The 13445-nt window shown below is 31.9% G+C and overlaps 3 protein-coding genes across 3 annotated transcripts; 2 read left to right on the forward strand and 1 right to left on the reverse strand.

Annotated features, from left to right (window-relative positions):
• The first annotated feature begins 3792 nt into the window (after positions 1-3792).
• Positions 3793-4875, forward strand: LOC18013069 (neurofilament medium polypeptide). Its single transcript, XM_006394836.1, has one exon. It carries the CDS (start codon positions 3793-3795, stop codon positions 4873-4875), a length of 1083 nt encoding a protein of 360 aa, XP_006394898.1.
• A 584-nt stretch (positions 4876-5459) lies between these two features.
• LOC18012985 (anaphase-promoting complex subunit 11) lies at positions 5460-7088 on the reverse strand. The gene is made up of 4 exons (XM_006394837.2): positions 7039-7088; positions 6507-6534; positions 5940-6058; positions 5460-5794 (listed from the first exon to the last, which is right to left on the reverse strand). Exons 3-4 carry the CDS (start codon positions 5995-5997, stop codon positions 5679-5681), a joined length of 174 nt encoding a protein of 57 aa, XP_006394899.2. The 5' UTR covers positions 5998-6058; positions 6507-6534; positions 7039-7088; the 3' UTR covers positions 5460-5678.
• Positions 7089-7998: 910 nt separating this feature from the next.
• Positions 7999-8658, forward strand: LOC18012986 (agamous-like MADS-box protein AGL80). Its single transcript, XM_006394838.2, has one exon. The coding sequence runs from the start codon at positions 7999-8001 to the stop codon at positions 8656-8658; it is 660 nt and encodes a 219-aa protein (XP_006394900.1).
• Positions 8659-13445: the final 4787 nt, after the last annotated feature.

Consider the following 13445-nt stretch of genomic DNA (forward strand, 5'->3'; position numbering starts at 1 on the left):
TCACATAGATATATATATATATATATATAACTGAGTTCTTCCAGTTCTAGTTAAATTGTGACCGTTATATATTAATATTATAAATGAATTTAGAGATCAAACAGGATTCAGATTTAGTATATTTTTATGTTTTTTTTTTTTTAACATTATTCTGGTTTAACGTATTTGCATATTAGTTGGTACTTGCTACAAGTTGTATAAAATTGTCCTTGATATTGAGTTACCTATGAAGAACTAGTCTTTGTGTTAATTTAAGGCTGAGGACAAAACAATAAGCACGTGTTGTGTTAAGCATCCAAATCTTTGAAGTTTCTTGCAAGTGTATAGTAATTATATAGCTGACGTTATGCCACGTCGTCAAGACAAAGATGGAGGTTTTCGCCGACGGAGAGATATTAGCAGAGGTCAATGTCATCATTACATTTTACTGATTTACATGAGGTCTCAAATCGCCGAAATCATAAATTACCATCAAACATGATTAGGAATCATCGCTTTTTTTTTTAATTCACGGAGGTTAAGTAATAATTCTTAATTATATCTCCCTCTAAATATAACAACTTAATCAGAATTTATTATTCTCAAATTTCTTTATAAGAAAAGGTATTCGACTTTACGTGATTTCAGCACATATAACGAAAGAGGCAATTCTCGTATCTTTTGGACAATTGGGTCCACATAAACGGAATCCTTAAAATCATTTTTAAGTATTGTTTAGTGAAAAACACTTCACGTCATTAAAATAGTTATAACGAAATGATAATTCAGTCTCATTTTCTGGTTTTTTCTAGCTTTCTTCAGAATCAATTCTGTTTAGCTTCGGATTCGAGCAAGATATAATATTTAAAAATAGGTGATTTCCTTTTTAATTAAATAATCAGTCAGTCACAAATGCTTTCGATATTTCAATTCAAATTTACAAGACTAGAAGTTAAAGATCTTAAACTTCATAGATATATAAGATTAAAGTTGAAATTACTATACCTTTTTTCTTTTTCTCGAGCCTGATTCAGGAAGATTTTTTGTATCTGTAATTGTATATATCATTCTTTAGTTCTAAGCAAACCAAAGCAATAATTAGAAAGTTTAAAGAGCAGTTTTGAGTTTTAACGGCGCCAATTAAAATGAATTAAAGTTTAAAAGATATTTAAAGAGGTGACATGGTTTTCAAAAGAGAAAAGAAGTAATAATAAAAAGAGATTTTGTCTAGTTGAAAAGATATGTGACCCATGATCTTACTCATGCATAATTACATTAAGTAGGACCTTAACTCATCCTGCACATATTTTCCTTTTAATGTTTCTTTTCTAATTGAGCTATTGATTTATTCTTTTGCATCCACACGTATTTTGATTAGAACCGTAGAACTCATGTATATAACTGGATTTTTTAGTAGAATGCAGTCAAAATACATTTTTCTTGAATCGAGGGCAGAGTGTTACGTTTGATTACCATGCTCCTATGGACGTGGATAAGGATGTTGCGTTTTGATTTTAATGAATAGATGGCATGGTAAATTGGTAATCAAGCTTAGCACTCTACACTCAATGGTAATCAATCTTAGTCGTAAAAATATCGCACCAAATTAGGTTTACTTGGGGTTATATGATGTAAAGACGAAGTCACTTTTATAAAATCTTTAAATTTGAACCTAAATCCAGTTTCATTCTACCTAAGTATATCATCACTTCATTGACATATTGTTGCAGTCGGTATTCCTGAACATTAGTTGTAATTATTAAAAGGTATTTTGTCTGGTTGAAAAACATAATGCATCAAACGAATATAATTACATGATGTGTTAGAACTAATAGTCAATCTCTGATTAACCACACACTCTTCATTAATTAATTATTTTTTGTATCCTCACTTTCTTAAACTTCCCCATCAGTCACTCTTTTTTTTATCTTTCTGTAAGTCTATGTCCCAATTATAGGGATCAACAATGTCCTTTCTCCAATCTAAATCTCTTTTTCTTTCCTTTAATTATCTTCCAGTATAGTATAATTATTATGCATATGTGACGCGTATCAGCTCCTTATTTGATGAATTTCTTTAATTTCAATTTATTAACTTTAATGAATTCACACAAACAATATAACTTCTTTTTTTTTTTTTATGTCAACCACATATACTTTGTGTTTAAGAGTGAAAATCGGTAGTCTACTGGCCCACACGAAGGAAATGAAAAAACTGGCAAGTCGTTTTCATTTGTAAAAAGATTATAAGAAAATTTGGTTTGGGGTTTTATACGTTGCATTCACAAGAGAAGTCATGAAGATTTTTCTTAAATAACCCATATATAGGATCATCAGCTAATATAGCTATATATAATATAGTTCATCTTAGTCCAAATTTCATATCTCATGTTGTTATAACAGATCTTCTATATCTCATGTTGCTAGAACTTGGTCCGGTCCTAAAATCATCTATAGTATGGACCTTCTTTACGCTTTTAGAAACATTCGTATTAGACAGGAATTTTAAATAGACTTTTGGGTTCTTACTTCTTGAAAGATGAGCTATTATCCTATATAATAATTAGATTATAACTTAATTAAAGAAAAAAAAAGTTTGGATTTTACAGTATGCTGGGACATAGAGTAACATATTAACTCAATCGAAGCATTTGAACAAAGTCTGAACATTCGTTTCGAAGTGAAGTCGAAGTCCAAAGGATCGTTATCGTGATTCTAACCTGGTGGGGTTGATTCAACCCAAATTTAATACTATTTTGAGTTGAAATTCCTAAGACGGTTACATCTTGTTAGATAAGTAGTAACTTTATGGGTTCGTGTATTTGGCAAATATTTTTGAAATTCGGCTTTAAACATAAAAACACAGCTTATGCTAAATAAGATTGAGCTCCGATAGGTAAATAGAGCCCAAAAAATAGTTCTTGCACTTTAGGCCCAATGTGCTTTATAAACGATACAATGGAGTCACGTGGTCTCCAGAGCCCAGCGAATAGTCGCTGTCGCAGCATGGGCCCCACGCCCCGAGAGGACTGCTTGTTAGTAGTAGTTAGTAACAATTGTCATATAGTCGCATCAAAAATATTTTTGTAGCCTAACAATTGCCTTTGCAAAATCGATTTTTTTTTATCTATCCACTTGGAAATAATCCAAGAAACAGGGACGAAAAAGATTGAAATTATATATAAAAAAATGGCGTCATTTATTTGCTTTTAATTTTTTAAACCTCGAAAACATAGCTATAGCTTGAGACGTTTACAATTGGGCTGGGCTAGTTAGGTAGAAGACTATATTGGAGGTGATATTTGCAAAACAGATAAGGTGGAAAATATACAAATCAAATTATAGCTCATCAATTCCCTCGTTAATTAAGACTTTCATTTGAGGTTTGGTGAATGTTTATTCAAAATGTTCTCCATTTATTGTTCTATTGAAGCTAATATTTATACATGTATCAGGTTTGGCACTTGAGTTAAGGATGACATATAATTTGTTATATTGCACTGTTTTTTTGTTTGTTTATAGATTTTGATTGTGATTCATGTACTTCCGAACAATATGTAAGAAATTAGAAAAAGAATGAAACTTTATTCTTTGTGCAAAGATACAAATCAGCATATAACTTTGAAAAAAAGCCAACATATTTGTCTTCTTTTTATGTAGATAGTGTGCTTACGTTTTAAAGTATGATTCCATGCGTGTTGCGTACTAAAACTGTAACTTTTATCCGACGTAATAAGGCAATCACTCTGTTTGGTATTTGTTCGTAGAGAACTACAAAGAGGGGTCTAAGTAGGCTGTTTACTTAATGCAGCCAATGGAGAAGAAAGTGACTGATGAGATGATGGAGAAAGAAACAGGAATTTTTGATGTGGTGAAAGATAGTTCAGCATCTGATTCAATCCAGATTGAGCGTGTTGATCAAACTCTTATCGATGAGAACAAACTATCAGCTGAATCAAAGAAGGAATCACCTGTAGAAGTGGTGGAGGAAGTTGCAGATGTTGAAAAATCTGAAGAATCTGCAGAGAAAGAGAAAGATGAGAGTAGTGAGAAAGAACCTACAGAAATGGTTTTGATTGTTGAAGAGGTTAATGTTGAATCATTTGATGAGGAGAAAGCAGAGAAGAAGGAGACCATGGAGGATGTTGATGAAGAAGTTAAGGAGGAAAAATATGCTGAAACTGCAGAGAAGAAAGATGTGAAGATTGTTAATGTTTCTGAATCGACAGATAAAGCTGGAGGGAAACATGAAGATGAAATCAAAGATGTGGAACCTGTTTCATCAGCTGAAACAACAGATGTAAAATTTCTTGAGGTTGAGTCAAAGCCAGAGGCTTCTCAAGCTAAGGAATCAGCTTCAGAAGTTGAGGTAAAGGCAGAGGAAAACTCTGAAACAGAGGAAGAAGCTGAGGCTGAGCTCCATGTCAAGGTGGAGGAGAAAAGTGTTGAAACAAAGTGCCCTGAGGAAGTTGTATTGATAAGCCAAGATCTAGTGTATGAGCCTAAGAAGGAGAGTGAAGAAGTTTCTTATTCATCTCTCACTGATTTCATTGAGAAGATGGGTATTGAAGCAAAGCATGTAGTGGAAGAGCCATCAAAGGATGTCACAAATAAGCTTGTTGAAGAAGATGAGGGTATCAAGGAGGATACTTTGAGACAAACTGATATTGAATCAAACGAGAAAGCAATTGCAGCTAAATCACAAGAGGAGATGACTGCAGAGAAAGCGGCAGAGGGATTACAAACAGAACCTGATGTTAAAGAAAGCGGTGAAGGGAAACAAGAATCAGAAGTCACAGAGAAAGAATTTTCTGTTAAGCCAAAGCATTCAAGCAACATTATATCAAAGGTAAAACAATCTCTTGTTAAGGCAAAGAAAGCAGTCACTGGAAAATAACCAAGCTCCAAGACTATTTCAACTGAAGCCAAAGAAGAAATCAAAGCCAAGTGATGATTAAGCTCTATGTTATATTTGATCTACTCCTTATGAATTTTATTGGTTTTGCTTTCAAGTAAAAATTGTTTCATTTTCTTTATTGTTTAGGTACGAATTGTTGTGTTCTTATTACTGGTGGCCTTTTGTCTTATGTATGTGTGTGGTAACTTTCTTCTCTACATAAATGTTTTTGTTTTCCATCTCATCATTAAAGCTCCAATTTAATACAGCAATTCACCTCTCACCTAGTCTCTGATAGGTTGGTTAGGCTACATTTCCACAACTTCACCAATGTATGAAGTATGAACCTTGAAACACTATTTTTGCTGAATTGCAGGAACAATCTTACCAAAAGTGACGAGTTAAAGTTCTTGACTACACATCAAGAATTTGAGTGTCCGTTTCTACTTTCCTTTCCAGTTCTGCCGCAACAGAATGGGCTTTTTAAAATGGAGTTACGTTTCCAAACGTGGACAAAAAAGAATACGTTTTCAAAAACGTGGACACCATAAACCTAACGTAACCAAAACGTATCACTAGGACAGGATTTGAAAGCTTTACCTCTCGTTTTAATCTCTCACGTGACCAAGGTTTCATATACATGTGGCACACAGAATTCACCAAAATCTTTAGTAAATTTTTTGTGGTCACTTATATTTGCAACCATTAAACACCCATCAAGGGCCCAACACATCTCTAAAAGTGGAAAGCAAAGCTAAAAAGCCAATCAAGGCACAACACAAAGCCCTTCTCTCCACTCCTTATTACTCTTTGAATTGCCATTCTCTACGGCACATGGGGCAATGAGCTTGGCTCGTCTGTGAATTAACCCATTTCAGTATGCAATGGAGGTGAAACGAATGGTTGCAAGCTCCCCAAACTGCTCAATTACCGTAACAATCCACGCATAAGAACAAAAAGCAGGGGTTTTTGTTTTTGCCAACTTTGAAATAGGCAAAAAGCTTAACAAGGGTTTTCATCAAAACCATCACACTATGTAGAGACATGAAAAGAGAGGAACTTACTTAGAGGGCAATCATCTCCAGGGAGTTTGCAGTCTGGACAACAACCATCAAATGGCATTCGACATATCCCACATGTCTCATCTTGAGCATCCCATGTCCATGATGCAACCGCATGCCATCTACAGTTTTTTCACAATGTAAGAATTTGTTGCGAATGGAACTGGGGCTGCAAATTATACATGTACTAATGGAACGAGGGAACTTACTCTGTTTTTCAAATTCAGGGGACATAGTAGCACTGCGAGTCAAGACGAAAACAATGCAGGAACATTGAGCTATCTTAGTCTACCCTATATGAATCAGTTGAGAGTTGGTAACAAGAATCCTCATCAAAAAACTATTACATAGTGACTCACATCAGTAATCAAAAGTGAAATTCATGAAAAGAAAACAATTTTATATATTATGAAACCTAGCCTGCATCTTAGTAAATCATGTCTTGAACGTAAAAGAACCAATGTACCGGAAGATCATCATCGATAATCCTAGGATCCTTATTTACCAAAGCTGCACCTTACCAATAAACGTTTGATGCATGATAATCAGAGAAAATGAATTAAAGGATACGCAAGAGCTTGACTTTCATGGCTTCCTGCTGACGAAACAAAAAATCTTATATCAGCTTTACAAAACCCAACATAGAAAACACAAAGACAAGTTACTAAGCATGCAAACACGAAACAGATCTACGAAATTAACTAGAAGATCACAGGAAAACACAATAACATAATTTTTTTGTTTAAAACTCACAATAAGCAAAGAGATTACAAAACCAAAGAGTGAATGTACATCTCATTTTCTGCCACAGAAGTTCAAGTGTTTCAACAGATTGCCAGTAATCTCAGAAGAAAAGCTTTAGTCAAAATCAATAAACCCACAGAAATCAAAAGACGATGAAAAGATAATGAAAATATATCTCTCTCTCAGACATTTGATCGAACAACTAGTAGGCCAAATCTAAACTTTAGACCCTCTTTATTTTTCTCGCGATTAGAGATAGTCTTACATTGGAATGAATATAATCCAACGAACAATTAATTTCACCAAATCAAAGCAAAGATGTAATGTAACTATAACACTCAGAATTCAAAAAACTCACCAGCGATGACGGAGCAGCGAAATTCGACGGGGAAAGTGACGAGAAGGGGAACGAAAAAAAAAAAAGCGTTGTTCAGCTTATGGGCTTCAAATCAAATTGGGCTTTAAGTGAAACTGAGCGTAAGGCCCATATCTGCCTTAAGCAACATTCATACTCATACAAATCGGAGGATCACGATGAATTTATTTTGGTATTTTGAGATATTTTAACTATTGCTGTTAGACAAGAACATTGACTTTTATTTTTTTTATTAGGAAAGAAATCCTTTTTTTTCCAAGATTATCTACCATATTTTGCTTTTCTAGATATTTATACTATATAAATTCACTCTTTGGTTTTGTAATATATATTAAAAAAATTTCTAGATATTTATACTATATAAACTCATACACAAGCTAACTAATAAATTCTGTATGTAATATATATTAAAAAAATTTCAATATAAATTATACTTTTTGAAATCTGGAAATAATGTTTTCCACGTAAAATATGGGTGGTAAATTATACTTTTTGAAATCTGGAAATAATGTTTTCCACGTAAAATATGGGTGGTTATTCTAATGAAATTTAGTTTTCACACATAATTCCGAACTTTATTACTTAGTTGTTTATATTCCGTCCGTATGACTGTCCACTTTTTCTCGAATAAACCAATTTTTTTTTTTAACTGCACCACTAGCCAATAAGAACCCAATATTTTTTATTGGTTTTGTGAACCGTTGACTATACTCTATATTTAGATGCTAAATTTACTTCCCAAAACAAAATATTGTTTTCCATTAATATAATATCTCTGAAAAGGTATGGTATTGATATATATAGATAATATGATTGGATTTAGATAATAGTATATAGAATCTCCTAATATTTAATTCAAACATTGATATGTATATATAAACAATACTCCATTTTACAAAGTACAGAAAAGAAAAAAACACAAAAAAAAAAACACAAAGAGTCATGACGAGACAAAAGGTGAAAATGGTTTACATAGAGAATGAGTCGTCAAGGAAATCAACGTACAAGAAAAGAAAAAGTGGCATTTTGAAGAAAGCCTACGAGTTAGCAACTCTCTGTGACGTCCCGATAGCCGTAATGATCGACAGTCCATACGACTTGAGCCCGGAGATGTGGCCATCGAGAGAAGCAGTGGAACATGTTGTGTCCGAGTGGAATAAGTTGTCGGTGATGGAGAAGACCAAAAAAATGGTTAACCAAGAGACGTTTCTCCAACAGAGGATCTTCAAATCAAATGAGAGTTGGAAAAAAATGTGGAAAGAGAACAAAGAGTTGGAGATGAAAGAGGTTATGTTTGATTGTCTTAGTGGGAAAACTTCGGTTACTCGTACCAAGAAAAGTGATCTTCGAGATTTTAATTGTGTCATTGAGCAGTATCTCAAAGATCTTAATCGTAGGGTCGAAATTCTTAAGAACCATGACTCGTCCTCTTCATCTGCTGCTGATGTTGCTACTACAACAACTCATGATATCAACATGCCTAGGTTTGAGACGGGTTCTTCTTCAGCTGGATTTTATGATAGGATTCGAGATCAAATTGAAAATAGTTTGAATGTGAAACACAACGTTAAAGATTTGGATCTGAACAAGAAACAGTGGTGAGCAAGATCGGTTAGTGTTTGGAGAACACTATTGTGAACATCGTGAGCGTGTCTTTGATCGTATGTTGTTTTTCTTATTTATCATTATTTAAACTACCAATAAAAATATATATTTGAAGTTCTGGTTTTTTTTAGAGTTAGATGTTGTCATTGGTTTGACACGTCTTTGTATTTGATCTTGAATGAAATTTCATTTTCTCTAGTTAATAAAATGTTTTCTCCTGGATATTATTTTGTTTCTCCTTTCAAATTATTCGCAAACTTTTACACGGTTTATACAACATGGATTTAACCCAATAGAATTTAATTTTGTTATGGTTATTTTTTTTGTCAAGCTTTCTGTCACGGTTAAATTAAAAAATCACGTCAAGAATAAAAGAAACGCATACATCGATCTCTCCATCTGAAAACGTTTCGAATTATGAAGATTGTATGAATGGCCTTGCCAAATTATTATGGCTTTACACGATATCCATTAACAAATCAGAATCAAACAAAGGTTCCAGTCTTCCAGAGATATACGAGAGTCATAAATATTAGGGGACAAAAAACAGAAAACAAAGAAATCAATTAAGAAACAAATATTAAGATTTGTTATCTATGTATGTGAGAGATTATCAGTCCAAAGATCTGAGGCGATTATTTAAACGTTGTATCACCAAAAGCAATGCATCATGCATGCATGCATGTGACAGTCAATTGTACAATTAATTTTTGAATTAGATTCACAAATATATTAATTTTCATTTCATAGAATTAACATTCGTAACGTTAAGTATTAGCTGTAAAAGTAAGTTTTTCATTACGGATTTTTGTTTCAGTTGAAAAATTATTTATTTTGCTGGTCATTTTGATGAAATGGAGATATTATGACAATGTGGGAAAAAAAGAAAAAAATTGTTTACAAATTTACAGTTGTTGAATGTGACACCAAATTCTGTTTACACCGATATAAAACCGGATGTCTTACTACATTTGAATATCAAATATCAATATGGTAATTATTCATTCCTTAAAACAAAACAAAAATTATCACATTAATCAATACATTTGGATTTTTCGACTCGAAAGAAAGTTTTGATCTATAAACTATTTAAGTTAATACGAATTTCGACAAAAATTTCTAGCAAGATCTTTTTATCTTCCATTTTGCTTTTACACTGTGTGGTAGAACTTTTTATTCCGATCCTTTATTCATCTAATTATTAAATTGCTATGATTCTGTAAATATGAAAATAGGTACCCCAGGAAAATAAATCAAATAGCAGACAAAAGTTAAGATGGAAATAAAATTATAGAAGAAAAAAGGAAGAGATATTTTAGATGGTTGGTTCTAATACGAAAGACACGAAGGAAGTCATGTCTTGTCCATTTGACAGAAAGTGTTTCAACGCCAAATTGATGGGCTTGACTTGATCTTCAAATCATGAATCTGTTTCTTCTGAACGACTTTTCTATATACAATTATATACCCTAATTATACTCTAGTGTTTGTCTTTTGTTTCTTGTATAGGTCTAAGCATAAATAAACCCTACCAACGAATCTTCAGAGCAAATCTTAAAATAGGTGATATAGCACTATTACTGGATGATTATATGTGTCTTTGTTTTAAAAAATGTGATATGTTTTGAACGGATGGTCAGTAGCACCGATCGAGAAATTACATTACTATTCGGGTTTGTTATTAATTGGAACACGTAAAAACAAGTAACGAATATATATCAGTGTGCAAAAATTAATGATAGGATATCTATAAAAACGATGTCTTCGTGAAATTAGTTATCTTTATCTTTTTGGGTTTTTGGTTAAGCTGCGTACATCTAAATTCAATTTCATATGATTATTTCATGGTCTTCGCTAAATGAAGTTATAGCAAAATTTTCAGTATGAGTCGTCTTGACGAAATGCTGGATAGTGTTTAAAGGTTAGTTCCATTTAGTGATGCTCCATTTTAATAAAATTTGCCATTTTCAATTAGATCCAGCTGCTCAAAAAATACTTGTTCGGGGTCCAAAACTACTTAATTAATAAAGTTAGCACCATAGTTCATTAGTTCTAAATATATTGTAGTAGAGTCTGTAGACATCACTTTCTCAATGCATCAGACAAAAAATCTAGGCATTGCGAATATCTCTTTTTAAAAGTGAATCATAGCTTATCTTTCAAATCTAAAACAACTCAAAACCATCCAATGCCAGACACAAAGACATGAATCTTTATATTGTATACTTGATCGTTTGAACTTCAAGCTAGGACCAAACCCAGATTAACCAAATACGATCACTTCTTAAAATTTCATAAGGTTTTCATAGAAAACCTTAATTATAGGTTTACACTATCATAATTTGGGAATTAAGCAAGAAGAAAAAAGTATGATTTCTGAGTTTTATTTCTTTATATTCATCTTTTTTTTACAATCATATATAGATGGAAAAACATAAGTATAATCATAAAACTTTAGGTTTTCACACATAATAATTTGGACACAAGACCAATTTGATAGATCGGATTCGCAAAACATATCATGTTATTTTCAAATGCTACTTTTGTATGAATATTAGATTTTATAGAAGGTTTAATTTGGTTTAAAATTTTTCAATTTATACTATTATTTGTGAAGAAAAAAAATCTGATATGTTATACTCACATCGATTTATATGTTAATTTAAATATATATGTCATCGTATTTTTTCACGTTATGGTGGTTTTTTTATCATTTTAATAAATTCTTCTTTAATCATATGTGTCTTTTATAAATGATGTATCGTTTAACTGGGTTTTAGGCTAAAGTATGTGTTGTTTAATTAGGTCTAACGCCGTTTTAGGTTTTCAAATATGTGTTTATTGAATGTCTAATGTCTAACCTATTATGGTGAGATATATATAGGTTAAGTTAGTGGTTAGGTTTTCGTTTTTTTTTTAATTAAACCCAATGCAGCTACCTTTTATTAAATTTTCTTGATTTAAGTGAATTTCTTTCAGCGAAATTTTCTTGATATCTTTCAGCGATCATTCTTGATATCTTGATATATTTCAGCGATAATTATTGACAAGTTTCTTTCAGCGATAATTTCGAATATTTTAATGTTATCATTCTCAATGACTTGTCAATTATGTTTTCTTGATTTAAGTGAATCTCTTTCATTTGTTGAGACTTGAAAACTAATAAGAATCCAACCCATAAAAAAGGTTATAGAATTGACTGTAATTTCTGATCAGAAAGATTCTAAGTCTTGTGGCCTTCCATCAGCTAGCATAGTGCGTTGTTGATATAATCAACTAATAGTAAAACTTAGCTTTACTTCTTTGCATTATGAGAATCATGCATTATTCTCCTCCTTAATTTGTTTTCTGTATATTACGGTTTAAATCCGTAACTAACAAAACAGGCTAACTTTGGTTTTCTCCTTTTATAAAGTACCAGACTTTTCAATATATGTGACTAATTGGCTCTCAAACTTGTATATATATAGCCAGTTTAATCTAATATTCAGTTGGCCTCAAATTAAGGACAAAGGCTCAAACCATATTATTTGTCACATTGGTGACAAACATATTTCGGATTGTTTTCTTTTTGTTAATCTACTATATATGATAGATAAATAAAAATTTATTTGCGCCTTATATATATATATATATATATACGATTGTATATTGACAATAAGCATTACAGTAAATATCTCTTTCCATAAATATTTATAACCAGATAGTTTAGAGCTTGTCGACCTTAATCACTTTAAGTTATCAACATTTGATAATTACTTGTTTTGTGTTCACAAGCGTAAAAACTTCAATCCCAAGTGTAGCACCTAGGGTTCGACTTTGAGTTAGCACTGAGACATCATCTCTATAACCGGTTCAGCCAACCACATTTGAGCTCTTTATTTCTAAATTTTGGTAAAACCATAACAAAAGAGTTTAAAAAGGGTATTTAGTGATTATTATGAGTAAAATAATATATAAACGGGAAAATAAAAGGATGTAAAATATGAAAAATAAAATATTAGACAAAAGAAGGTGAGAGGGAGGAAGAAAGAAAAGCAAGGAATAAATCTACTCTTAGAAATGTACCTTCGTGTACAAACTACAATATATGTGGGAAAATAATATCATCCTCATATTGTTTTAGATTCTACAGACTACAGCTGGCTCCAGATCTTTGTTCTTATTGAATTAATCTCAATAAATAAAATCATTTCGTACTATTGCTAGTTGGTTACGATAGTAAAAAATTGTATATAAAAAAATGTTACATATTGGCTACGAAAAGCCATAGTCCATCTTCAAATTTTATTGATTAAGGACTTACTGATTTTACATATTGGCTACGAAAAGCCATAGTCCATCTTCAAATTTCATTGATTAGGGACTTAGTGATTTTTGCATTTTTTAAAAGAGCCTACTACTTTATTCATCTTCTTCCCCTCGGGTAGTTATACATTTATACTGTTTAACCAAGGGAAATTATGTCGCACAAAAAAAAAAGCAACGGAAAATTATATATTGTATTGTGAACTTGTACTTAGTGCTAATACTTCCTAGAGATCAATAGATCCATGAGACAATAGTGTAAGATCTGAATTTTTACTCTAGACTCGAACCATATCAATGCAAATATCTTAGTACTGCGTACGTCTTATGATGTTATTGATCATTGTCATTTATCTAGGGATTCTTTTGTTACAGTATAGGTGAAATATATTTATGGATCATATATATAATGCTCAACACAAACGTATCGGTGAAAATTGCATGTTTTAACCTTTCAAGTCCTTTAGGAACATTAA

Source organism: Eutrema salsugineum, unplaced genomic scaffold, assembly GCF_000478725.1.
Source record: "Eutrema salsugineum unplaced genomic scaffold, Eutsalg1_0 scaffold_6, whole genome shotgun sequence".
NCBI lineage: Eukaryota > Viridiplantae > Streptophyta > Magnoliopsida > Brassicales > Brassicaceae > Eutrema > Eutrema salsugineum.

What these genes read in the sequence shown, in the direction of transcription:
- LOC18013069 (XM_006394836.1), top strand. Translation starts at nt 3,793, where the DNA reads ATGGAGAAGAAAGTGACTGATGAGATGATGGAGAAAGAAACAGGAATT.
- LOC18012985 (XM_006394837.2), bottom strand. Translation starts at nt 5,997, where the DNA reads ATGCCATTTGATGGTTGTTGTCCAGACTGCAAACTCCCTGGAGATGAT. An exon ending in TGGAGATGATTGCCCTCTAA is followed by an intron (nt 5,795 to 5,939) that starts GTAAGTTCCTCT and finishes GTAATTGAGCAG; the next exon opens with TTTGGGGAGCTTGCAACCAT.
- LOC18012986 (XM_006394838.2), top strand. Translation starts at nt 7,999, where the DNA reads ATGACGAGACAAAAGGTGAAAATGGTTTACATAGAGAATGAGTCGTCA.